Consider the following 27,579-nt stretch of genomic DNA (forward strand, 5'->3'; position numbering starts at 1 on the left):
AGGCAGTGGCAGAGATCGAACCCGGGACCGAAGACGTTTTGATTACGAATCAAAGACACTACCCCTAGACCACGGGTACTACCTGTGTTTTATGTGCTGAATAATCCTCCTAAGTACAACATGGTTGTGCTTTATCACATTACACACATGTATAGGGATCAAATCACTAAAAATATATCTTTAATGCGTTTTGGTCCCCTATATTGCAAGAATGTGAGTGTTCGCCTCCTACCATATGTTCATTTACAATACTTGGCCAAGAAATATCTCATCTGTAGTGCCATATGGGTTTCTATAAAGTCAGAGATGGTTAATGCTGCCAGAGAGAAAGAAGTATGAGTGACAAGATTTTAAATGTTTTTGTACTGCAGGAGATTGTAACGCAACATGTGATATGTTTAGATACTACTTTGTGACCTACCAAGACATGTACACTCACTGAAGGATTTCTTGGTGTCATTGTTACAGTATTTTATTCCTTACTGATATTCTGGGATGCTGCAACTATTTTTAGTGGCAACTGCATATGGGGATGTAATTAGAAGATGGCACATGAAACTGCAGCTTTATTCAGTGTGCTGTCTGTATAAAACAGTCTATACTACATTGCCATTTCAGCACTGTCAGTACAGTACCTGTACATTTGCATCATGTTTCCACTCTAATGTGTGAAAACATATAACACATTACTTGACAGTGCAGCATTACAATGGGTAATAGTAATAGTCAAGGACTTAGCATATGCACATCCCTCTATGGCACAACAATGTTGGCAGTTTATTCAATTGGTGCTACATTAAATTGTTTATGTTGGAATCTGATACGAAGACACCATACTTAAAGTGTAACTTCCATCTAGTCTATGTGTAAGTCTCTTATTTTTATGGTGCAATGAAAAACTAGATTATATTATTATGGACTGGCACTTCTCAAAGGGCTCCGAGGCAGTTATTAAATGATTTTAGAAATTATGTTTCTTTAGTACCTGGCAGTCATGAACAGTTGTTATTATTACAGTGTCATCGTCCACAGCGTGCATTCCAACCATCATGGCAAATTCAAGGTCTGCATATCCTTCACCTTTTCCTATTCTGTGTCCTGCAACAACGAAATAAAAATAAGAGACATTGCATTAAATCATGCACATAATCAGTTCTAAACTATGAAATACTGATTTACATGGGTAGCCTAAATTTTAAGCTAACGCTTTATATACTCAATAAAATTTCATTAAGGTACTTTAAACTCTGCAGTAATTCCAAAGTATGTAATAATTTATGCCTGAATATTTCTTTTCTTGTCAATAATGAGTTCAATGTTGTCACACTGTTGCTAAAAGTAAAACAGTGAAAAATACTAGGAAATATTTTTCCTTTCTTCTAATTTGTAAATATGAACCTTTTGGTATACAATGATGGGACACAACTTTATGATGACACACAGCATATTGTCTTGCCTGTATTTCACAAAACAGTTGTAATTTGTCATTGTTGTTGTTGTTGTCATCAGTCCTGAGACTGGTTTGATGCAGCTCTCCATGCTACTCTATCCTGTGCAAGCTGCTTCATCTCCCAGTACCTACTGCAACCTACATCCTTCTGAATCTGCTTAGTGTACTCATCTCTTGGTCTCCCTCTACGATTTTTACCCTCCACGCTGCCCTCCAATGCTAAATTTGTGATCCCTTGATGCCTCAAAACATGTCCTACCAACCGATCCCTTCTTCTCGTCAAGTTGTGCCACAAACTTCTCTTCTCCCCAATCCTATTCAATACCTCCTCATTAGTTACGTGATCTATCCACCTTATCTTCAGTATTCTTCTGTAGCACCACATTTCGAAAGCTTCTATTCTCTTCTTGTCCAAACTAGTTATCGTCCATGTTTCACTTCCATACATGGCTACACTCCAAACAAATACTTTCAGAAACGACTTCCTGATACATAAATCTATATTCGATGTTAACAAATTTCTCTTCTTCAGAAACGCTTTCCTTGCCATTGCCAGTCTACATTTTATATCCTCTCTACTTCGACCATCATCAGTTATTTTACTTCCTAAATAGCAAAACTCCTTTACTACTTTAAGTGTCTCATTTCCTAATCTAATTCCCTCAGCATCACCCGATTTAATTTGACTACATTCCATTATCCTCGTTTTACTTTTGTTAATGTTCATCTTATATCCTCCTTTCAAGACACTGTCCATTCCGTTCAACTGCTCTTCCAAGTCCTTTGCCGTCTCTGACAGAATTACAATGTCATCGGCGAACCTCAAAGTTTTTACTTCGTCTCCATGGACTTTAATACCTACTCCAAATTTTTCTTTTGTTTCCTTTACTGCTTGCTCAATATACAGATTGAATAACATCGGGGAGAGGCTACAACCCTGTCTCACTCCTTTCCCCACCACTGCTTCCCTTTCATGCTCCTCGACTTTTATGACTGCCACCTGGTTTCTGTACAAATTGTAAATAGCCTTTCGCTCCCTGTATTTTACCCCTGCCACCTTTAGAATTTGAAAAAGAGTATTCCAGTCAACATTGTCAAAAGCTTTCTCTAAGTCTACAAATGCTAGAAACGTTGGTTTGCCTTTTCTTAATCTTTCTTCTAAGATAAGTCGTAAGGTCAGTATTGCCTCACGTGTTCCAACATTTCGACGGAATCCAAACTGATCCTCCCCGAGGTCTGCATCTACCAGTTTTTCCATTCGTCTGTAAAGAATTCGCGTTAGTATTTTGCAGCCGTGGCTTATTAAACTGACAGTTCGGTAATTTTCACATCTGTCAGCACCTGCTTTCTTTGGGATTGGAATTATTATATTCTTCTTGAAGTCTGAGGGTATTTCGCCTGTCTCATACATCTTGCTCACCAGCTGGTAGAGTTTTGTCATGACTGGCTCTCCCAAGGCCATCAGTAGTTCTAATGGAATGTTGTCTACTCCGGGGGCCTTGTTTCGACTCAGGTCTTTCAGTGCTCTGTCAAACTCTTCACGCAGTATCGTATCTCCCATTTCGTCTTCATCTACATCCTCTTCTATTTCCATAATATTGTCCTCAAGTACATCGCCCTTGTATAAACCTTCTATATACTCCTTCCACCTTTCTGCCTTCCCTTCTTTGCTTAGAACTGGGCTGCCATCTGAGCTCTTGATATTCATACACATGGTTCTCTTCTCTCCAAAGGTCTCTTTAATTTTCCTGTAGGCAGTATCTATCTTACCCCTAGTGAGATAAGCTTCTACATCCTTACATTTGTCCTCTAGCCATCCCTGTTTAGCCACTTTGCACTTCCTGTCGATCGCATTTTTGAGACGTTTGTATTCCTTTTTGCCTGCTTCATTTACTGCATTTTTATATTTTCTCCTTTCATCAATTAAATTCAATATTTCTTCTGTTACCCAAGGATTTCTAGCAGCCCTCGTCTTTGTACCTACTTTATCCTCTGCTGCCTTCACTACTACATCCCTCAGAGCTACCCATTCTTCTTCTACTGTACTTCTTTCCCCTATTCCAGTCAATTGTTCCCTTATGCTCTCTCTGAAACTCTGTACAACCTCTGGTTCTTTCAGTTTACCCAGGTCCCATCTCCTTAATTTCCCACATTTTTGCAGTTTTTTCAGTTTTAATCTACAGGTCATAACCAATAGATTGTGGTCAGAGTCCACATCTGCCCCTGGAAATGTCTTACAACTTAAAACCTGGTTCCTAAATCTCTGTCTTACCATTATATAATCTATCTGATACCTTTTAGTATCTCCAGGGTTCTTCCACGTATACAACCTTCTTTCATGATTCTTAAACCAAGTGTTAGCTATGATTAAGTTGTGCTCCGTGCAAAATTCTACTAGGCGGCTTCCTCTTTCATTTCTTAGCCCCAATCCATATTCACCTACTATGTTTCCTTCTCTCCCTTTTCCTACACTCGAATTCCAGTCACCCATTACTATTAAATTTTCGTCTCCCTTCACTATCTGAATAATTTCTTTTATTTCATCGTACATTTCTTCAATTTCTTCATCATCTGCAGAGCTAGTTGGCATATAAACTTGTACTACTGTAGTAGGTGTGGGCTTCGTATCTATCTTGGCCACAATAATGCGTTCACTATGCTGTTTGTAGTAGCTTACCCGCATTCCTATTTTCCTATTCATTATTAAACCTACTCCTGCATTACCCCTATTTGATTTTGTGTTTATAACCCTGTAGTCACCTGACCAGAAATCTTGTTCCTCCTGCCACCGAACTTCACTAATTACCACTATATCTAACTTTAACCTATCCATTTCCCTTTTTAAATTTTCTAACCTACCTGCCCGATTAAGGGATCTGACATTCCACGCTCCGATCCGTAGAACGGATATGTCATATGAGAAATTTTTATTTACTTCTATCAGCCCAGATCTGGATGGTATGGAATTTCTTTAAGCAAAAAACATTATTATTCACAGGTGATTCACATATCATTTGGAGCCCCCACTGCAATAAAATTTCCTCTGAACTGTGAAGGTGAGAACCTATAATCCTACCATACTCTCATAGTGTGATAAGCAGCCATAAGAAAAAAGGCAAGAGGACAAGGGAAAATGAAATGAGTCTCATCAAAGGTCCTTGTTATTCATATATTAGATACAACGATGGGCATCTAACTAGGTCTTAGAAGGGTATCTCATGGACTGGCCTTCTTAGATTTTCTTCATAATTAATAGGATCTGAAGGTCAGTGCCTGAGCATAAATTACTTCCTCAAAAACACTGAGAAGGGGGCAGGGGGACTTTGAAAATACAAGATGTTACTTTTATTAAAAGAAATTATGATTCAATTTTTGCTATTAACATCTAAATTTGATAATAAATATAGAATTCAAATGAAAGGAAAAAAAGTTGGTTCTATGAAGAATGCTACACAAACAAACAAGTCTGTTAACAAAAACCTGAAAATGCTCCATAGGTTGTATATGGTGGTGTACAGAAATGTTTGAAGTTGTTTCCTTCGAGTGTTTATGACAAGTGCATCATACTGCTTTAGGAAACTGATGTTAGTATTGACCTTCAAACCTTATAAGTTGAAGAAAATCAAAGTGGGTCTGTCAAAAAGGTCCCCATACATTGGCGAAGAAATACCATATTACAACAAACATGTGAATGTTTTAATTTAATGTGGAGATAAAATTTTAGATCTGACTCATGCCTTTCAGTTATATTTTAACATACCTCTGCCACAACATTTAATGCAGTTTCCATATTTCCTTCTGAAGAAACTGTTTTTATAAACTCTGAAGTCATGGTAAAGGAGTTTTAATGAGCTTTCCAATTTGCAGCTGATTAGCTGCTTACTATTTTTGCAAGATTATTCATAATTGTATTCCCTAAGCTTTTAGATGAGTTTACAACTTTCATATTTGTTTTATTTATCATGTAACTGAAATGTAGCAGATTCCTTTTAGTGCTTACTTTGATGACTTCGCTATTTCCATTACTTAGAGTCAATTTCCACTTTTTGCACCATACAGATATCTAGTCTAAATCATCTCGCAATTCATTCTGATCATCTGATGACTTTACATGATGGTAAATGACAGCCTTATCTGCAAACAAACTGACAGGGTGTGACAAAGCAAGCTGGGATCTCTTTGACTTCCTTTCATTTTGCCACTTGCCTCCTTAAATTCATTTTATTTTCATTTTTTCCTAATTACCTTTAACATGTATAAGTATCATCTGCACTTCCATAAAAGAGAAAGGTTGATCCTCAGTCTTAATGAATATAGCACCAGTTCTAATTTAGTGCTTTGTTTTGTGTATGTAATTAATTTCTTAATTTATTTTGAACATTAATATCTTTGTTATAGGGTGAAATCAGTAATTGTTTTGCAACTTACATTCTATTGTTGACTTATAAAACAAATATAAATAGTGTACTAACTATAAATATTTGGAAGCAGAACCACTAGGATTCTTAAAGTATTTATTTGGCTCCATTTAAAAACATATTAGCAAAGCCAGCCTTTTTAATTAATTCCAAAATAATTACCAAGTTTGTCAAAAGCATTGCTTGTGTAACTATACCCATTAATTTCATTAATTAAACAAATAATTTGGCCTAACCTTCATGATTGAAGGAACTGTTAAAGTGGAGGAATTTTTCAATGTATTCAGTTAACTGAATGGGTTATGTTTTAATTGCAATTTCTGTAAATTAAATATTGAACAATGGATAGTTTTAGTACCTATTACTGTGAGGATTGTAGATTGTAGATTGTTGTAGATTGTATTTTATTGGTCCTGTTGTCTACATAGCAGCTTATGCATAGACATTGGACAAGTCAAGTTATAAATATACAGGCTGAAAGTAATTTCAAGGCATACATATGTAAGCTTACAATAATACACTTTACACATAAGTAAGTATTTATATAACACATTTCATAAATTTAAATATTCTTCAATGAAGTAAAAGCAGTGATGCTGTAAATATGACTTTAGAGATTTTCCAAGTGTATTGACCTCAGTGATAGCTTTTATGTTTTCAGGAGGTTTGTTATAAAGCTTAACTCCCATGTGAAAAGTACCTTTTTGGCACAGTGCTGTGCTGATTTGAGTCATATGTAAGTTTCTGTTTTGTCTGGTAAAGTGCTCATGTATATCACAGTTTTTTTGTAGTCTCTGGTCCTTACCTATTATATTTAATTTAAAGAACAAAAGGATTTCCATAATGTATACACATGGTAATGGGGGAATACCAGATTTCTTAAACAGGGGTTTACAAGAGTCTCTAGGCTTGCACCCAAACAAGATTCTAATGGCCCTTTTTTGTAGTTTAAAAGTGCTATTAGCTGTTTTAGAGTTTCCCCAGAAGGTGACCCCATATATAATACGAGAATGAAAGTACGCATGATATGCATTCAATACTGTTTTCTCACTACAGGATGATTTTAATGAACAAAGAAGATAACATGTTTTGCTCAGTTCAGCATTGCGATATTCAATATGCTTATTCCATCTGATGTTACTCTGCAGCCAAAGTCCTAAGAATTTGGTTTCAGTACTGTTACCAACTGGCTCATCATTGATAGAGACTGATGGGATAAACATGTCCTTGTTAGAAACATTGTGGAATTTTAGAGCAATGGTTTTCTTACTGTTTATTACAAGCTGATTACTATGTGCCCAGTTACTAAGTTGTTTCGTGACCGTGTTTACTGTCTGCTGTAACTGTTCATCGTCACCTCCTTTTAGTAGAATCGTGGTGTCATCTGCAAATATGATTGTTTTGTGTGCATCAATATTTAAGCTTAGATCATTTATGTACAGAAGAAACAGAAGGGGTCCCAATACGGATCCTTGGGGTACACCACATTTTATTTGTTTATAGTCAGATAAGTGATTAGATACAGTTTTTAGTTCAATATTTGTGTGCTTGACGCACACTGCCTGCATACGATTTGTCAGGAAGGAACTGATCCACTTGTTGGACAGACCTCGAATACCATATCTTTCTAGCTTTGATAGCAGAATTTTATGGTCCACCACGTCAAAAGCTTTTGACAAGTCAATAAAGACTCCTATTGTTTCCTGTTTTTTGTCCATCAGGTTTAGAATGGAATTGATGCACTCATAGATAGCAGTTGTTGTTGACCTCTTATTTCTGAATGCATGTTGTTCATTACATAGGATGCTGTTTTTATTAATAAATTTCATAAGTTTCTCATACATCACTTTTTCCAGTACTTTAGAGATGCAGGAGGAAATTGTGATGGGTCTGTAGTTATTTACATTATCTTTATCCCCTTTTTTAAATACAGGAATAACTTTTGATGTTTTCAACACATCAGGGAAAGTGCCTGCCTGAAGTGAGCAGTTGCATAAATGTGCGAGTACTTCAATCAGGTTTGATGCGCTCTTCTTTAACATTGTTGCAGGTATACCATCAATACCTGCCGATTTGGAATTTTTTAGTCCTTTTATTGCTTTAGCTACTTCATTTTGTGAAACAGAACTGATGTACATTGATCCTCTACATGCACTTATTTTATATTCATTTGCCTGGGTGCTCTTAAAGTTTGACTGTAACATATTTTCAGCAACACCTGTGAAAAAGTTGTTAAATATATTGGCTACTTCTAAGGGGTTTGTTACTTTTTTATTTTTATGTGATAGTGTAATGGATCTTTGGTCTCTACACAGTCAGTCCATGGCCGATTTTCAGAGAGAAATTACATACTGTTTCAAGTAACAACAATGCATCTAGGTAAGAGTGGAATTAGTGCAACATAAATAGGCCGTGGGTTAAAACAATGACAGTGTCTGTTCAATTTATTTGGGAAATAGTGTCACACGTACCTTTTTATTCTGCAAGAACTGTGAACTGTGTGGTTAGGTATTTACTGCTCATAGATGTTCAACAGAAAACTATTGTAGCAGTATGTAAATGTTTGTCTACAACCTATTAATGAGGCTTATCAACTTTTACCAACACTAAACTGACTATATAACTGTGTAATATAGGTGTGTGTGTGAGGGGGGGGGGGGGAGTGTTTTGTGAACAGTGAAAGTAAGGAACTGTGAAACACAACAGTGCAACTGTCAGCTTCATCATTTACAGTAGTCAGTGTTGAACTTTAACCCCCCCATTTTGCAGCCAGTATATGCAGTATGTTGACACTGAGGACTACCAACGAAGAAATAAAGCAGGTGAACGTCACAAGGGCTACATGCATGCATGCATGCATGCATGCATGCATGCATGCATGCATGCATGCATGCATACATGCATACACACACACACAACCGCTGTTTTGACTATCTCTCATTGTGCCCTGAAATAAGAAATGCTGAAGCCAGATTACGAGAAGCAGCACATGGTGGGAGAGGCAACCTGGTGGGGTAAAGAGGAGGCTGTGATGAGGAGGGGGAGAATAAGGGATAGTAACATAGGGGTGAGGGTCAGTAAAGTGCTGCTAGTGAGAGCATGCAGGGACAAGGAAGAGAGAGGGTAGGGCAGCTAGATGCAGTTGAAGGCTAGACAGCGGGCAGGGGAGAGAGAGAGGGAGTAGCGGAAAAGGAAAGAAGTAAGAGGACTGGGTGTGTTGGTGGAAGAGAGGGCTGTATAGTGCTGGAATGGGAACAGGACAGGGGCTAGGTGAGTAAGGACAATGACTAACAAATGTTGAAGCCAGGAGAATTATGGGAACGTACAATATATTGCAGAGAGAGAACCCAACTGTGCAGTTCAGAAAAGCTGGTGTTGGTGGGAAGGATCCAAATGGCACAGGCTGAAAAGCAGTCATTGAAATGAAGAATGTCATGTTGGCCAGTGTGCTCAGCAACAGGGTGGTCCAGTTGTTTCTTGGCCACAGTTTGTCAGTGGCCACTCATGTGGATAGATAGCTTATTGGTTGTCACACCCTCATAGAATGCTACACAGTGGTTGTAGCTTATCTTGCAGATCACAGGACTGGTTTTATGGGTAGCCCTGCCTTTGATGGGATAGGTGATGTTTGTGACCAGACTGGAGTAGGTGGTGGTGGGAGGATGTACGGGACAGGTATTGCATCTAGGTCGATTGCAGAGATATATGAATCATGACACAAGGGGTTAGGATCAGGGGGCTGTGCCAGGATGGACGAAGATATTGCGTAGGTTTGGTGGGCAACGGAATACTGCTGTGAGAGTGTTCGGAAGGATAGTGGATATGACATTTCTCATTTTGGGGCACAATGAGAGATAGTTGAAACCCTGGCAGAGAATGTAATCCAGTTGCTCCAGTCCTGATTGGTACTTAGTCACAAGGGAAAGTGGGACTTTAGGAGGTGACTGGAAAGATAAGGCATGGGGGATGTGGTTTTGTACAAGATTTGGGGGGGGGGGGGGGGGGGTAATCAAGGTCTGTAAAGGCCTCAGTGAGACCCTTGGTATTTTTAGTGGCACCGCTCATCACTGCAGATGTGATGGCTACTTGTGGCTAGGCTGTATGAAAGGGACTTCTTGGTATGGAATGGGTGGTAGCTGTCGAAGTGGAGGTACTGCTGATGGTTGGTCGGTCTGATATGCACAGAGGTACTGATGTAGCCGTCTTTGAGGTGGAGGTCAACATCAAGGTAGGTGGCTTGTGGAGTTGAGTGGGGCCAGGTGAAGTGAATAGGGGAGAAGGTGTTGAAGTTCTGGAGGAATGTGGATGGGGTGTCCTCACCCTTGATCCAGATCCCAAAGATTTCATCATCAGTGAATCTGAACCACGTGAGTGGATTGAGATTCTGGGAATTTAGGAAGGATTCCTGTAGATGGCCCACGAATAGGTTGGCATAGGATGGTGCCATGCAGGTGCCCGTAGTTGTACCCCAAATTTGTTTGTAGATAATGCCTTCAAAGGAGAAGTAACTGTGGGTGGGGATATTGTTGGTATTGGTGACTATGAAGGAGTTTGTTGGTTTGGAATCTGTTGGGCATTGGGAAAGGTAGTGTTCAATAGTGGTAAGGCTGTGGGCTTTAGGGATGTTAGTGTAAACGCAAGTGGCATCAATAGTGATGAGTGAGGCACTGTGTAATTAAGGAACAGGAACAGTGGAGAGTTGGTGGGGGAAATGGTTAGTATCTTTAGTATAGGTGGGTAGGGTGCAGGTAATAGGATGAATGTGTTGCATTGCAAGAGCAGAGATTCTCTCAGTGGGGACACAGGAACCAGCGGAAACAGGGCATCCTGTGTGGTTGGGGTTGGGTTGGGTTGTTTTGGGGGAGGAGACCACACAGCGAGGTCATCTGTCTCATCGGATTAGGGAAGGACGGGGATGGAAGTCAGCCAGGCCCTTTCAAAGGAACCATCCTGGCATTTGCCTGGAGTGATTTAGGGAAATCACGGAAAACCCAAAACCGGGATGGCTGGATGCAGGATTGAACCGTCGCCCTCCCGAGTGTGATTCCAGTGTGCTATCCACTGCGCCACCTCGCTCGGTGTGTGTGGTTGGGTTTCTGGACTTTAGGAAGCATGTAGAAGGTAGGAGTGTGATGAGTGGTAGGGGCAAGCAGAGAGATGGATCACAGGGACAGGTTCTGGGATAGGCCTAAAGTCTGTCTTGAAGAGACACTGTAGACCCTGCTGGATTTCTGGAACAGGGTTCAAATGGTTCACTGGCTCTGAGCAGTATGATACTAAACATCTGACGTCATCAGTCCCCTAGACTTAGAACTACTTAAACCTAACTAACCTAAGGACACCACACACATCCATGCCTGAGGCAGGATTCGAACCTGCAACCGTAGCAGCAGTGCAGTTCCGGACTGAAGCGCCTAGAACCACTCGGTCACAGCGGCCAGGCTGGAACAGGGTCACTGGGGCACGGTTTACAGGTGGATGAATCTGACAGGGGTCAAGTCCTTCAGACAGGTAATTCTAGCTGTTCAAAACAACGCTAATGGGGCCTTTATCAGCAGGTAGGATAATAAGGTCAGGATAACTGTTTAGGTGGTGAATTACTGTTCTTTCTGCAGATGTAAGGTCAGTTTCGCATGTTAAGTGATTTTCCCACACTGGCATTCTGCTGCCCGCCTAACCTACACAATATCCTTGTTCATCCAGACACAACCCCTGATCCTAACCCCTTGCAACATGGTTCATATCCCTGTAACAGACCTACATGCAATACCTGTCCCATATCTCTTCCCACCACCACCTACACCAGTCTGGTCACAAACATCACCTATCCCATCAAAGGCAGGGCTACCCATGAAACCAGTCCTGCGATCTACAAGCTACGCTACAACCACTGTGTAGCATTCTACGAGGGCATGGCAACCAATAAGCTATCTATCTGCATGAGTGGCCATTGACAAACTGTGGCCAAGAAACAACTGGACCACCCAGTTGTTGAGCACACCGCCCAACATGACATTCTTCTTTTCAATGACTGCTTTTCAGCCTGTACTATTTGGATCCTTCCCACCAACACCAGCTTTTCTGAACTGCACAGTTGGCAACTCCCCCTGAAATATATTATACATTCCTGTAACCCTCCTGGCTTCAATGTTAGTTAGTCATTGTCCTTACTAACCTAGCCCCTTCCCTGTTCCCATTCCAGCACTACACAACCCTCTATTCCACCAACACACCCAGTCTTTTTACTTCTTTCCTTTCCTGCTTGTCTCCCTCACTGCTCCACCCTCCATCTAACTTTTGACTGCACCTAGCTGCCCTACCCTGTGTGTGTGTGTGTGTGTGTGTGTGTGTGTGTGTGTGTCTGTGTGTGTGTGTGTGTGTGTGTGTGTGTGTGTGTGTGTGTGTTTTTTTGTCTTTTTCCAACAAAGGCCTTCATGGTTGAAAGCCCATTTTGTGACAGTCATTTTGTTGTGCCTACCTGCAACTCAGCATATTTGCTATATTTTAAGTAGCAACTATCCTTTTCATAATATTGTTACATTCCCTCCTGGATTTTTCATGTTTGATTTTGTTAGATATTACTTCTATTTTACTTGATTGTTTTCCATCACTTACTATTAACTTGACATTTCTTACAGGAAACCATGAAACTAGTGGTATAACTTAGACAATATTCTGTAAGCACAAAATTTAATTAGAAGCCACTTATGAGGAACAGTGTCAAAAGCCTTCAGGAAATCTAAAAATATGGAATCAATCTGATGTCCCCTATCAATTGCAATCAAAATTTTGCGAGAATAAAGAGCTAGTTGTATTTAATAAGAATGATATTTTCTACATCAATGTTGATTATTTGTCACTAAATCATTTTCAAGATAATCATAATGATTGAGCACAGTATACAGGGTGTCCCATTTATATTGACCAGCCTCAATAACTGTTTGTCCAGATGCAAATTACAAAATGTTTCAAGCAAATTTTCTTCAGCTGTCAGGAGGACATCAATCAGCATGATTGCCTTCATTGCAGCTTAGTTTTTTACGAAGATATGAACAGCAGTATGACTTTTTTAAATGGCACCCTGAATTTTTTATTTGGTAATTCATTTCCTCTTGTAAAGACCTATTCAAAAATGTATCACAGTGTACCATTAACTGAAACACAACATTACTAATTACATAACACAACACTGACTTTGAGCCTGGGATCACAAACTCGTCCACTTGCTGGAGTTGTCAGAAAACAAATAAAAAACCAAGTAAAAAAATAACACAAAATTGACTTTGACTCTCCTGTACCATTGCCCAGGAGTAGAACATTCAAAGGTGCTGAAAGTAATGCCCCTGGACACCGATACACCAGTGCACTCGTTAAATGATAGAATTACTTACTGCATCCAGTGTTGCCTGCTGAAGAGAATTACAAGCAAGCACGATACGTTCCTGCATGTCCTCTAGAGTTGCTGGAATATTGTGATAGACAATGTCTTTAATGCATCCCCAAAGAAAAAAGTCCAGAGGATTTAAATCAGGAGACCTAATAGGCCAAGTAATTGTTCCTCCTCGACCAATCCATCTGGCAGGATACCGTCAGTTCAGAAAACGATGTGCATGCAATGTATTATATGCTGGACATTCATCTTGTTGATACCACATAAGCATTCTCGTTCTTAGCAGCACTTCATCCAGAAGAGGAGAAAGAATTTGAGGAAATTGGCATATGCTGTGCCATTTAGACTACCACTGATGAAATAAGAGCCAATAATTGTAGTACCAAGCATCCCATACCAAACGTTAACTCTCTATTGATGCTGATGTTCCACCTGTGTAAGCCATCGTAGGTTGTCACTGGGCCAATAATGCATGTTCCTTGTATTTACCTGCCCTTTGTTTGAAAAGGAACATTCATCGGTAAATAGAACATTGGAGAAGTAGTTTGGGGTGGCGAGGATTTGCTGCTGGGCCACTGATAAAATTGTACATGATTTTGTAAATCATTTCCATGAAATTCTTGATGTAGGTGTACATGGTAAGGATGGAACCGGTGATGTGTAAGAATACGATGTGCACTGGTTTTAGAAATGCCAATCTTGTGTTCAAGCTGTCGTGTGCTCACAAGTGGATTCATAGAAATGGAAGCTAGAACAGTAACTTCGGCAGCTTCGTCTGTGTGAGTGATCTGATGATTGCGTTGTCGTGGGTTGAAACTTCCTGTTTCCTGAAGTGTTGCAACAAGACGAGAAAACATCCATTGGGAAGGTGGGTTCTTGTTAGGATATTGCTCTCTGTACAGTTCCACTGCCTGTGTAGCATTTTGCTTCCCTTCAGCGACAACAATAAAAGAAATGTTATGTCGATGCAGTTTGTAGGATGGACAGCATTTACTGTATGCCTACTCTACACAACAGTATTTAAAAGGACTAAACTACTGTACTAAATGTACCCATACATAAGAAAACAGTATTGCAATTACTGTTCTGCTAACTTCCATTCCCCACAGATGAGTAGCATTTCTACCTTCTCTTCGTTGGTGTACATTCTACTCACAAAACTCTTCAACTGACAATGGTTGACAGAATGATGGGTGTGCATTATACTTATGTTTACATTTGTCCTCTGTCAACGTCAGCACGCAGCTGTGTTCCAATACCCCGAGTACCTGCACAAGCGCTGGGAGCATCAATGTCAATGTTGTGCTATGTAATTAATAACATACATTTTTGAATAGGTCTTTAGGAGACGAAATGAATTACCGAATAAAATATACAGGGTGCCATTTAAAAAAGTCGTACCACTGTCCATATCTTTGTAAAAAACAAAGCTACTACAAAGGATATCAGGCCGATTGATGTCCCCCTGACGACTAAAGAACATTTGCTTGAAACATTTTGTAATTTGCATCTGGACAAACAGTTATTTAGGGTGTCTACAAAGTCTTTCATGGCGTATTTCTTGAATAGAAGTAATTCTTGCCACATTCGTGGGCCAGTCTGTAAGAACTGTTGCTGACCGTTGCATCGAGCACCAGAGCCATCTGAAATACAAGTATTTGGAAAAATCAGCGGTGGCTGAGGATAGCCTACTTAACAACCTTAAGATTTTATTTGAAGAAACGAGAGTAAAAGCCCATGCATTGAATTACTGGGACTCTGTGATCCGGGAAGCAGTTGAAATTAGACTTAGTGATAATAACTTTAACAGAGACAATGTCTATGCACTTAGCAACACCTGGAAGAGTGCATTGGATAAAGAAAAACCGCAGAGGAAAACTTCTCGCACTTTACCTCCTGATTCAAGGGATGGTGCTGCAAGCAACACAGGATAGAAACTACATCTATGGAAGTAGAAGGCACCACTTCACTATGTGCCATATTGATGTTGTTATGACGTATTCCAGCCAATCAGAATCGGTCCTTTGCATATAAAAGTGGGCGCCTCATCAGTTTACGACAGTCGGTTTTAGCCCTGACGACGACCATGGAGGTAGTGGTCGAAAGCTTGGAGTTTTATCCTGAATTGACACGGCATGTACACTGAGACATTTTTATTCAGTTATTTAGGGTGGTCTACCGAAAATAAATGTTAGAGATATTAGTGTGTCATTCAATGGATTATTCCTGTTTCCTTTTTTTGGTTACTGGTGTGATTTGTCAGATTTCCAGTCTTTGGATATGAATCTTCCTATGAGTGAGCAGTTGTATATGATTGCAAAATATGGAACTACTGTATCAGCACACACTGTTCTTTTTATTCTTGCTTGCTTCTTCTTCTTCTTCTTCTTCTTCTTCTTCAGTTTTCGACCTGGAGGTTGACTGGTATACAATCCGGACCAGAGAAGCCTTGCGTTTCTTACATACTTTAAGCTGCTTTGCTACACCAAGGATATCTACATCTATGTTACTCATTTTGGCAGTTGTTCTTGATTAGAATTCTGGAACATTTACTTTGTCTCTTTTGTGAAGGAATTTTGGAAAACCGTGTTTCGTAACCGTGCTTTAGTGGTACTGTCATCAATAGCATCACCATCGTTATCGCGCAGTGAAGGTACTGATTGTGTCTTGTCACTGGTGTACTGTACACGAGTCTTGCTTCTATTTATGGGGATCCGATTGACGTCAATGTGCCAGTAGACTACCTGGTGAAAGGTCACACGAAGAAGCAATTCTTGAGACCAATACATTACCTGCTCTTAGAATCACTGTGTGGGTAGCAATTACTTATATAAGAGACTGGTCTGAAAATTGTTGAAAAGAAGCTGTCTGCTCACCAGTACATAACAAGAATGGGAAACATTTCTGTAATACCCTTCATGATGCTGGTACCAAATGGCATATTTGAGCAGAATAATGGAAGACACCCTGCCTTAAGGAACACATGGGTCCTTGACTGGCTAGCCTGATATTCACATTTGTCCCCCATGTCTGGATTGCCATGGGTCAGCTTTCAACCAGCAGTCTTCATTAAATGACATAGCAGGCGTTTGAGTCACAGGAAATGTTCTTAAGGATGATATTTGGAGACTGTTTGCTTCCATGACTTCCATGCCACAACAAATATAACAGCATATTCATGCCCGTTGGAGTCACATCGAATACTGATGTTAATCACGGACAACAATCCCCAACTGAATGAAGGTTAATCATTTTAACAACTCTGTGCATAACATCTCTACTAGAGATGGGTCATTGGTGAACTAACGGGTCTAAAGGAATGGTTCACTAAGATGAACAGACCGAGCGAGGAACAAATTCTCAATGACACATCAGCCAGTCTCGTTCCAGCGTTGGTACCGTTCCCATCTGTCTCGATCTCGTTCACGGCTTTCTACAGTTCCCGGAATCGGTTGGTCTCATTCCCGAACAGCACGTCAGCCGGTCTTGCTCCAACATCAATCCCATTCCCATCTGTCTCGGTCTCGGTGTCGCTTGGGCGGAATCGTCCTTCACGTGGTCACTCGTTACAGTTCCATTGCCGACTGCTCATAGTTAGTTCAGTATCGAGTTGTTGTTGTTCGTTTTGTTCACTTCGCACGCCCTCTCTAGATCTGTGTCAAACCTTTTTTGAACTCTGAACTTCTGGTTCTTTTCTTATTCTATTCATCGTCCATGACTGGTAATTAAAATGTATTTTATAATTACTTACATTACATAAAAATTACATAGTATGTAATACATACATCTTTTCTGGTAACAAAACGGCGTATCAGCTTACATCACTATTTTGATAAACAAAAGAAGAAATACTTGTAAAAAGGGCAAGACTTTTTGTTATTACACATGCAAAGGGCATCGGCACGTCACACACAAGTGGCCATTTTCCGTCTTTTTTTGATCCAGGGTATACGAGTATGTTCATTGTTATGGAAGGTAGACCGACTTACAACCGAATGAAGCCTGCGCTTCGTAATCGAGTGTATGGTGTCACATTTTGTAACTCCTACAATATTATTTCTGTGGTACAGGGTGGCGCACGAAAAATCAGCCCCGAGTACTAGACTGCTCATTGTCGACCACCAGTCGTCATCTATTGTTTCGAAGTTGTTTGCATTATCTTATTTGTTATTTCTTCACTGCCTAATTATTACATGTTTATCTATTCTGCTCGTAGTGGTCAACAAATCGAGCAAAACTGGTGAACAGTCTATACTCAGGGCTTGTTTTTCGCGCACCACCTTATATTATTTCACTGTGATCAGCCACATAACGCTACAGTTGGCTAAACAAGACGTTTTGCAAAATCATGAAAATTACAAGTGTGTAAGAATTCTGTTATGAATAAAAACTCTGTACTCTAGGGGGGAGGCAAGTGCCCCGTCTTGGCGCCTTCCATCTTCAGTCACCTATGCTAGTAATTTTCAATTTTTCATAAGAACCATATACCAAGCACAATTAATGGTGAACAAGTAAAAATGAACAGTTCCCAAAAAAGAGCAATCTCCAGTGAACTAGTTCCCAAGGATGAATGACTTTCCCCATCTCTAATCTCAACAAAGTTCATAAATATTGGACTGGTGCTTCGCAGTGTAACAACCTCCATTTCCTGCAGTGTTGATAACTATGTGTATAGATAAACTGTAAGATTGTTAACAGACTGGATAACATGCATTCAATTTTGAGAGGTTAGAAACAAGCATCACAAGGTTCAGTACTGTCACCGTTACTTTTTATTCTTTACATAACCAATGAGCCAAAACATTATAACCACCTATTTAATAGGGTGTTGTTCCAAATTTCAAACATAGTACAACAGAGATTCTGCCTGGTGTGGATTCCACAAGTCTTGGACAAGATTCCAGAAGTGTATGGCACCAAATGTCTATGCACAGGTCAAGAAATTCCTGCAAATTATGGATGGTGGTTTACGGGCACACAGCTGGTGCCCGATGTGTGTTCCAATGGGTACAGATCAGGCACATTTGCTGGCCAAGACATCTATGTGAGTTCTCTATAATGCTTCCCAAACCACTGTAGCATGATTCTGACCTTGCAACTTGGACAGTTATCCTGCTGTAAGATGTCATCGCCACAGGGGCACACTTCAAGCATGAAGTGATGCAAGCGGCCCGCAATAACGCTCATGTAGTTCACTGCTGTCACAATGCCTTTGTTTACTACCACAGAACCCACAGAAGCTCAATTCAGTGTTCCCCATAGCGTAATCCTGCCCTCACTGGCCTGCATCCATGGTGTGACGATATGTTTCGTGCAGCCATTTGCCTGGATACAGCGTGTAAGGACCAAACAATTGACCAGGTGTAATAAGAAATATGATTCATTCAACAGGCAACACATTTCTATTGATCCACAGTGCAAACTCAGTGATGCTGCGATCACTGCAATCATAACTGATGATGATGTTTTGAGTTAATGCAGGAGAACATAGGGGTTGTGTGATGTGGAGCTCCATGTTCAACAATGCCCTTTGAATGGTGTGTTCCGAAACACCTGTGCCTGCACCAGTATTGTACTCTGTCATTAAATCTGCCACAGATCACTGCCTATCCTAGATTACAGTGGTGGATCCTCTAGCCTCTACATTTTGTGATGAGACATAATCTTCCAATAGCATAATATGGCCTACTCATTATTTCACCATCCTCCAATCACTTTCCATATGTGCTCACAACAACAGTACGCCAACATGCAAACAGGTTTGCAGTTTCAGAGATTCTCACTTTCAGCTGCAGCACCACAACAATGTGTCCTTTGTCAAAACTGCTTATATCAGTGGATTTCCAAATTTGCATCCCGTATCTTCAATATAATGACTATCCATTCATCTCTCTTCCGCTTACATTTTTTTGTCATTGTGTCACATGCCCTCAGCACCACCAGGAGACATTCAACCTTGCAATGGGCAGTGGTTATAATGATTTGGACAATCAGTGTAAATGATATGGTAGAAACTGTACACTAAGAAGGATCATATATTCTTTACAGTACTAATCAATTAAACAGTGAAGGACTAAGACATGAGGATGTGTCCTAGAAGTCTTTTGTAGTGAGAGCTTCATAAAATCTTCTCAGTTTACAAGCTACATCACTACAAATTAAACACTTGAGCTTTTATCAAAAGCTTAAGTTCTTTGTTTGCAGTGACGCAGTTTGTGAACTGAGAAGATTTTACTTAGGAAATGAGGATGTTTGTCAAAATTTAAAGAGCTATCAAATATATATTTTGGTGAAAGCAATCTTTTCATAAATGGAAGTGAGACAATATACATGAGAATACAAGCAAAATGAGGTAATCAAGGCTGGTGATCAAGCCAGGAGATGCACGTTTTTCTAAAGTTCATTGCAGTAAAGAGCAGTAGCTGATTGCTGACAGTTTTACCTGTGGGATGATCTTATAAACAAAACATGCTGAAAAATAAGCACAAATATGCTTCTCCTCCATAAAAAATCTGTCAACAGAAACAGGTTACTAAAAATGTACAGAGGCCACACTTATCCATACAGTTTACATCATACACAAATGTGGGGCAAAAAATATTGAATATAGTGGGAAAGTGTGAAATAAGGTGTCCAGAATCTGGGGAAGTTTAAACATAATGTGGTGGAGAGCTGCTGTAAGCAGGACGGACAGGTGAAGATGCAATGCAAAAGGAGTTTACTATAGTGGAAACCAGTGTCAGAAAGGATACTAACCAAACTCTTTAGAACAAAAGGGCAAAATATCACTTTAATTCAATGATATGCATCTACTGAAGTGCCTGAAGAAGAATTAACAGATTTTTTACAGAGCTAAATGGTGTCCTAAAACAAACTAGTTGCAGAGACATAAAAATTTTAATGGGAGAGTTCAATGCTTAAGTGGTTTCAGGAAACGAAACGCTTGAACACATCATGGGTGTACACAGCATTGGGAACAGAAATGCAGATGCTGAACGCTGATAACTATACACAATGGGCATGGCCTAGTCATGGAAACTGCCGTAAGATAACATGGATCTCACCAGATCAAATTCCTGAAAATCAGATAGACCATATAGCCATAGGCTATAAACTTTGACATTCTCTGTAAAATGACAGAAATAAGAGAGGAGCAGATATTGGAAGTGACCACCACCTAGTTTTAGCTGAGTTCAGATAGAAGACAGTGGCAAATAGAAGCAAGCTCAATCACAGGAGAAAAATAAGTAAAAGTGGCAAGGTTAAAAGAACAACATATAAAAGAAACATTTGCCCTTGAATTAAAAAACAGATTCCAGGTACTCTCTGACAAAGCCTTTATGTGGGAAGGAAATGAAACAGGTTGGCAAAAACTTAACGATAGCTATCTAGATGTTGGAGAGAACATATCAGGATTTAAGACACATCAAAGGAATGAATGGATCTCTGATGACACCTGGAATGACATTAGCTGCAGGAAAAAACTAAAACAAAAGTTAAATTTTTGTAAGACAAGAGTGTAGAAGATTGATGTGCATAAAGAATATATGGAGGCAAACAAAAGAGTGAAAATGAGAATAAGGCAAGATAAAAGGAAGTAGATAGATGAGCAAATGTGAAATGTGTTTTATTCAACTCATAATGTACACAATTTCAGAACATATGTCTGATGTACAGGAGATGCATCAAGGTTACAATCTGCTTATTTAAAATTTTGTCACACTTACTTTATAGTGTTTACTTACTTGCAATTTGTCAAAGTTATAGTATTTACATCTACTATTATCATTAAATTTTTATTCCATTTTAGGTATCCAGCTCAAAGTAATACTTTGTCCTTCATGAAATCTTCCACAGAGTAGTAGCATTGTTCAATTAGAAAATCATGGAACTTCCTATTTAAAATATTTATCTTCATATTCATTACATCACACCCTTTTATTGTGTTGTGAATTTTCATGGTGATATACTGAGGAGTATGAGCATGCATTTTTAAGAGATGAGAGGTGAGAATAAAGTTCTCTCTTTGTCTTGTGTCATATGAGTGTTCAAAATGATTTTTTGTATAGATCAGCTCTGCTGTGTAGGAAAAGAATCAGCTCAAAGATGTATAAAGAGGGGGACAGTTAATATTTTTAGGTCTTTAAATAATGGTCGACATGATGCCCTCGGCTGTGCAGAGCACATGTTGCGAATGATTCTTTTTTTGGAACTTTAAAATTAGCGTAACGTTTCCCGAGTTTCTCCAAAAAATTATTCCGTATCGAATAACTGTTTCAAAGTAGCTATAATATGCTATTTTCCTGGTGGCCATATCAGTAGCACAGGCTAAAATTTCCATTGCAAATGTAAGGCTGTTTAATTTATTTGCTAGATATTCTATGAGTATATGTGAATTCTAACTCAAAGTTCTGTTCAAGTTTATTCTCAGGGACCTGACTGAGTCAAGTTCTTCCGTTTTTTGATTGTTGTGAGTGACACTAATTTCTTCAGTTCTTGAATGTTTGGTTTTAAAACTCATCATGTAGGATTTTGAAGTGTTTAACCTTAAGCCATTTTGACTGCACCATGATACTTAAGAAATTCATGACACTCGGTGGTATATTGTCAGAATTTTCATTTTCAATTAGGTCAGAAGTATCATCTGCAAACAAAGTTAAATGAGTATTTATATTGAGAGACAGATCATTTACATAAAACAGGAATAAAATGGGTCCAAGGATTGAGCCTTGAGGAGCACCTTGTGACACAGTTTTCCACTCGAAGAAGTGATCTTCTCCATTTGATGTGATTACTACCCTTTGTTTCCCCTCCAAGAGATATGATTCAAACCATTTCAAAGCAACATCCCTTATTCCATACCTGCTGAGTTAGAAAAGCATCAGGGCATAGTTTACAGACTCGAATGCTTTTGTAAGATTACATAATATTCCTGTGACCTTAGCTTTCTTTACCTAGTGATGAAGTAATTTTTTTGATAAACTCATTTATCGCATCTACTGTGTTTTGCCTTGGTGGAAGCCGAATTAGTTATGTGAAATGATATCATTCTGTGTGATGAAGCTTTGTATCTGTAAAGCAGCAATTTTTTCAAAAATTTTTGATATGACAGGGTATATACAGATGGGGCGATAATTTCCCATATCATCTTTTGAACCTTTTTTAAACAATGGTTTTACTTCAGTGTGTTTCAAAAGATCAGGGAAGTAACCTCCTTCAAAGGATGTGTTTATTATGAGAGAGGGTGAGCTATTTTGTTGTAAACTTTTTAAATTATTTTGGTGCGTATCCCATCTCAGCCAGCAGAGTTTTTGTCTTTTAAGGAGAGTATGACATTTTCAACAAATTTTGCTGAGACTGTGTTGAATTTTTTTGAGACATTCACTGGTATCGCCTTTTAACCCAAAACCATTCACTTTCTGCTCATAATTTGCTATGTCTAAATCAGATTTTGTTACATTTATGAAGTACTCATTGAAGCACTCAGTTGTTTGAGCTGGATTTACATCCGATTTTTCCTGGTTTGATTTCTAAAATGTCTTGTTTATGATTTTGGACACCTAATTCAGACTTAACTACAGACCATACTGCCTTTGTTTTATTTTTCTGCCCTAGAATGAATTTGGTGTTTGCCATTTGTTTTGAAGCTTTCACAACTTTTAAAAAAATTGTTTTATAGTTTCAAACATATTTTACAAAATCAGGATCTCTGTTGTACTTCAGTTGATTGTGTAGCTTCCTTTTCCTCTCACTCGATATTTTTATTCCTGGTGTAATCCATCTTATCTTACTTGACGTTTTGTTGCAATACGATCTTGGTGGGAAAGCTTCATTAAATACTTCAAGAAAAGTGTTTAAAAATGTACTAAAGTTATAATTTGTTGAATCACCATCCACAAAACACCACATAACTTTACTTAGTTTCTCACAGAATATTTCAATATTTGTTTCACTGAAACTTCTTTTGATATATGTTTTTCTTATATTATGTTTATCAGTTTTTGGCAGTGAGACAAATGAGGCTGAGTGATCAGAAAGTCCTAAGTCTAGACAGAATTTATGTACATTATCAAAGTAGTAATTTGTTACAATGTTGTCGATGTATGTAGCTGAGCGAATATTTTCTCTGGTGAATTCCGAAAAATTTAGTTTAAAACCAGACTTTTTAATTGAATCAATAAATGTTGTTGATTCTTTATTGTCATTTGCAGTGTTTATATTAACACAGTTATCAGCAGAGACAGCAAGACAGGGAAATATAAAGGAGCTGTACAATACCACCAAACAACTCTCAATGAAGAACTTTAGACATGATGGCCAGTTAAGCGCAAGGTTCGGATGATGATTACAAAGCAACAGGCATAGCTACAGAGATGGGTGGAGTATTTCAAGGAGCTGTTAAATCATAAAGACAACCAAGAAGAACATGTGAGTGATGTTTCAGAGGAAGTTGAAGCAGATCAAGATAAAAATCTGCAGTGTCCCACAAGGGGTGATATTAGAAGTGCTTTGAGAAATCTAAAACATGCAAAGGCTCCAGACCAGACAACATAGCACTGGAACTGTGAAAAGCCGATATTAAAAGTTTTGTTGAAATGCTCCATCCCTAGCTAAAACATACACTCCTAGAAATGGAAAAAAGAACACATTGACACCGGTGTGTCAGACCCACCATACTTGCTCCGGACACTGCGAGAGGGCTGTACAAGCAATGATCACACGCACGGCACAGCCGACACACCAGGAACCGCGGTGTTGGCCGTCGAATGGCGCTAGCTGCGCAGCATTTGTGCACCGCCGCCGTCAGTGTCAGCCAGTTTGCCGTGGCATACGAAGCTCCATCGCGGTCTTTAACACTGGTAGCATGCCGCGACAGCGTGGACGTGAACCGTATGTGCAGTTGACGGACTTTGAGCGAGGGCGTATAGTGGGCATGCGGGAGGCCGGGTGGACGTACCGCCGAATTGCTCAACACGTGGGGCGTGAGGTCTCCACAGTACATCGATGTTGTCGCCAGTGGTCGGCGGAAGGTACACGTACGCGTCGACCTGGGACCGGACCGCAGCGACGCACGGATGCACGCCAAGACCGTAGGATCCTACGCAGTGCCGTAGGGGACCGCACCGCCACTTCCCAGCAAATTAGGGACACTGTTGCTCCTGGGGTATCGGCGAGGACCATTCGCAACCGTCTCCATGAAGCTGGGCTACGGTCCCGCACACCGTTAGGCCGTGTTCCGCTCACGCCCCAACATCGTGCAGTCCGCCTCCAGTGGTGTCGCGACAGGCGTGAATGGAGGGACGAATGGAGACGTGTCGTCTTCAGCGATGAGAGTCGCTTCTACCTTGGTGCCAATGATGGTCGTATGCGTGTTTGGCGCCGTGCAGGTGAGCGCCACAATCAGGACTGCATACGACCGAGGCACACAGGGCCAACACCCGGCATCATGGTGTGGGGAGCTATCTCCTACACTGGCCGTACACCTCTGGTCATCGTCGAGGGGACACTGAATAGTGCACGGTACATCCAAACCGTCATCGAACCCATCGTTCTACCATTCCTAGACCGGCAAGGGAACTTGCTGTTCCAACAGGACAATGCACGTCCGCATGTATCCCGTGCCACCCAACGTGCTCTAGAAGGTGTAAGTCAACTACCCTGGCCAGCAAGATCTCCGGATCTGTCCCCCATTGAGCATGTTTGGGACTGGATGAAGCGTCGTCTCATGCGGTCCGCACGTCCAGCACGAACGCTGGTCCAACTGAGGTGCCAGGTGGAAATGGCATGGCAAGCCGTTCCACAGGACTACATCCAGCATCCCTACGATCGTCTCCATGGGAGAATAGTAGCCTGCATTGCTGCGAAAGGTGGATATACACCGTATTAGTGCCGACATTGTGCATGGTATGTTGCCTGTGTCTATGTGCCTGTGGTTTTGTCAGTGTGATCATGTGATGTATCTGACCCCAGGAATGTGTCAATAAAGTTTCCCCTTCCTGTGACAATGAATTCACGGTGTTCTTATTTCAATTTCCAGGAGTGTATTTAGCTTGAAGGGAAATCACCAGGAGAGCAGAGTGGTAAAGTTCCACAAAAAAAAAAAAAGGAATTTTTATGGATTGTAACAACTGGCCGTCAGTACCCAGTGAGGTCCTTGCCAGAATTATTTTAAATAGGATTAAGGATTCAACTGAAAATTGACTGCATAAAGTACAAGTTGGTTTTCAGCCACAAAGCAGTCATGTTGATCTTATTAATACTCTTAGGATCATATTAGAGCAAAGCAAAGAGTCAAAGCAACAATGTACCTGGCATTATTGGTTTTCAAACTACCTTTAATTCTGTGAAAGATCAAGTTTTATGGCAGGTGTCACCGAAGTATGGTATACCACAGAAGACTCTAAACATCACCAAAGATCTGTATGATGGCAACAAATGTTGTGCATTCCACAAGGGAAATCTGACAGATCCAACAGAGATAATAGCCAGAGCCCAGCAGGTTAGTACTTTGTCATCAACTCTCTTCCTACTTGTCCTTGACTCATTCATGAGGAGAGCCAGAACGGACAAGAGATGAGGAATCCAATGGGTGATCCGTGGACATCTGGATGATTTGGAATTCACGAACAACATTGTTTTATTAGCTCAAAGGCTGACAGATGGAAATACCATGTGGCTAGGGCCTCCCGTCAGGTAGACCGTTCACCTGGTGCAAGTCTTTCGAGTTGACGCCACGTCGGCAGCTTGCATGTCGTTGGAGATGAAATGATGATAAGGAAACACAACACCCAATCCCTGAGCGGAGAAAATCTCCAACCCAACCAGGAATCAAACCCAGGCCATTAGGTATGACATTCCGTCGTGCTGACCACTCCGCTAACAACATTGTTTTATTATCTCAAAGGCTGACAGATAAGAAAGAAAAAATTAAACTCAATGCAAAAAGAAAAAGAGGTTGCTGGGCCCAAGTTAACATAAGTAAAACAAAGGAAATAAGAATAAATTCTCATAACATGGAAGTGCCGCTGCTTTTAGAGGAGCAGCAGGTGAAGATTGTCAATTCATTCCTGTATCTGGGTAACATGTTGATAGAAGATGGTGGAGCCAGAGATGATGTGAAGAACTGCATGAAGAAGGCAAATGCTGTCTTCGTATAACTGTACCCAATATGGAGAAACAGAGTCATCACATTCAAAACCAAAATTCATATTTTCGATACAAATGCATTGTCTGTTCTCCCAGAAACAAAGATAACATCGTAGTTACAGAGCTTCATAAATAGGTGTCTCTGGTGCATAATGAATATCTGGTGGCCAGATAAAATAAATAATGAAGATCTCTGGAGAAAAACAAGGAACAGATACATGATAAAAAGTAGAGGTACATGGAGGAGGATGGTGGAAGGGGAAGCAAGGAGAGTTGGCAAGACCTGGGTGGAACTGAGAGAAATGGCCAAAGACAGAGATGCATGGCGAGGTCTCTTGGGTCGAAAAAAAGACTCTCCTTTCTTCAATCCAAAATTTATTTTTACAACAAACAGCATTTCTTTAACTATTTTACTACATAGTTGTCACCATAGCTCAGACATAAGTCATAGTGAGAAATCAAATTTTCTATGCCCTATCCATACAAAGATGGCACTAGCGAAAAGAGGCAGTGTTTTTTTTTGCATCATTTTTTGCTTGCTGAATCCCTTCCCACAGGTGAAAGTGTCAATGTAGTACAGTACAGTACAGAGAAACACGGAGAAAAGTTCGGTTCAAAACAAAAGCCGTATAATGCTCAGTCAAGGCATTGTGTTGCTTCAAGACAGTGCAAGTTCCCTGTCTGCTGGTGCCACTCAAAACCTTATTCAACAATTCAACTGAGAGCATTCATTTGCCTGCTGTACAGCCCCAATCTCACATCTTCTGTCCACTACTTGCTCTTGAACTTGAAACATGATTCTGGAGAAAAGTGCTTTCACAGCAATGACAAGGCAAAAAACAGTGTTCAACAGTGGCTGTCTTCACTAGCAGCATCTTTCTACGGAGAGTGTTAGTTTTGTGTTGTGAACATTTTTACTTAACAACTTAGATGACACTTAAATGTCTCTGTCTTATCAGACACAGACTGTTACATGTTCTTTGGCACAATGAAAGTGTTTTGTCATTGTTAAGCTTTGCTGTGTAGACTTTTAATAAACTATTGTTTTTGAACAAAGAAAAACCTGTTTTGTTGCGAAATAACTAAACAAAGAGGGCATAGAAAAGCTGGTTTCCTGCTACAAAAACTGCAGAAGAAGGCTATTAATTACATTAGAAATCTATCATGTAAGTAGT

At 40.0% G+C, this 27,579-nt stretch overlaps 1 protein-coding gene across 2 annotated transcripts in view; it reads right to left on the reverse strand.

The window, feature by feature from the left end:
• LOC126355427 (methenyltetrahydrofolate synthase domain-containing protein) overlaps positions 1–27,579 on the reverse strand; it is a 121,711-nt gene that overhangs the window by 69,610 nt on the left and 24,522 nt on the right. For both annotated transcript variants that reach the window (XM_050005733.1, XM_050005734.1), the window contains one exon: positions 986–1,098. In XM_050005733.1, coding sequence (XP_049861690.1) covers positions 986–1,098 — 113 coding nt within the window. The remainder of the gene's footprint in view (positions 1–985; positions 1,099–27,579) is intronic.

The sequence above is a fragment of the Schistocerca gregaria genome, chromosome 3, assembly GCF_023897955.1.
Source record: "Schistocerca gregaria isolate iqSchGreg1 chromosome 3, iqSchGreg1.2, whole genome shotgun sequence".
NCBI lineage: Eukaryota > Metazoa > Arthropoda > Insecta > Orthoptera > Acrididae > Schistocerca > Schistocerca gregaria.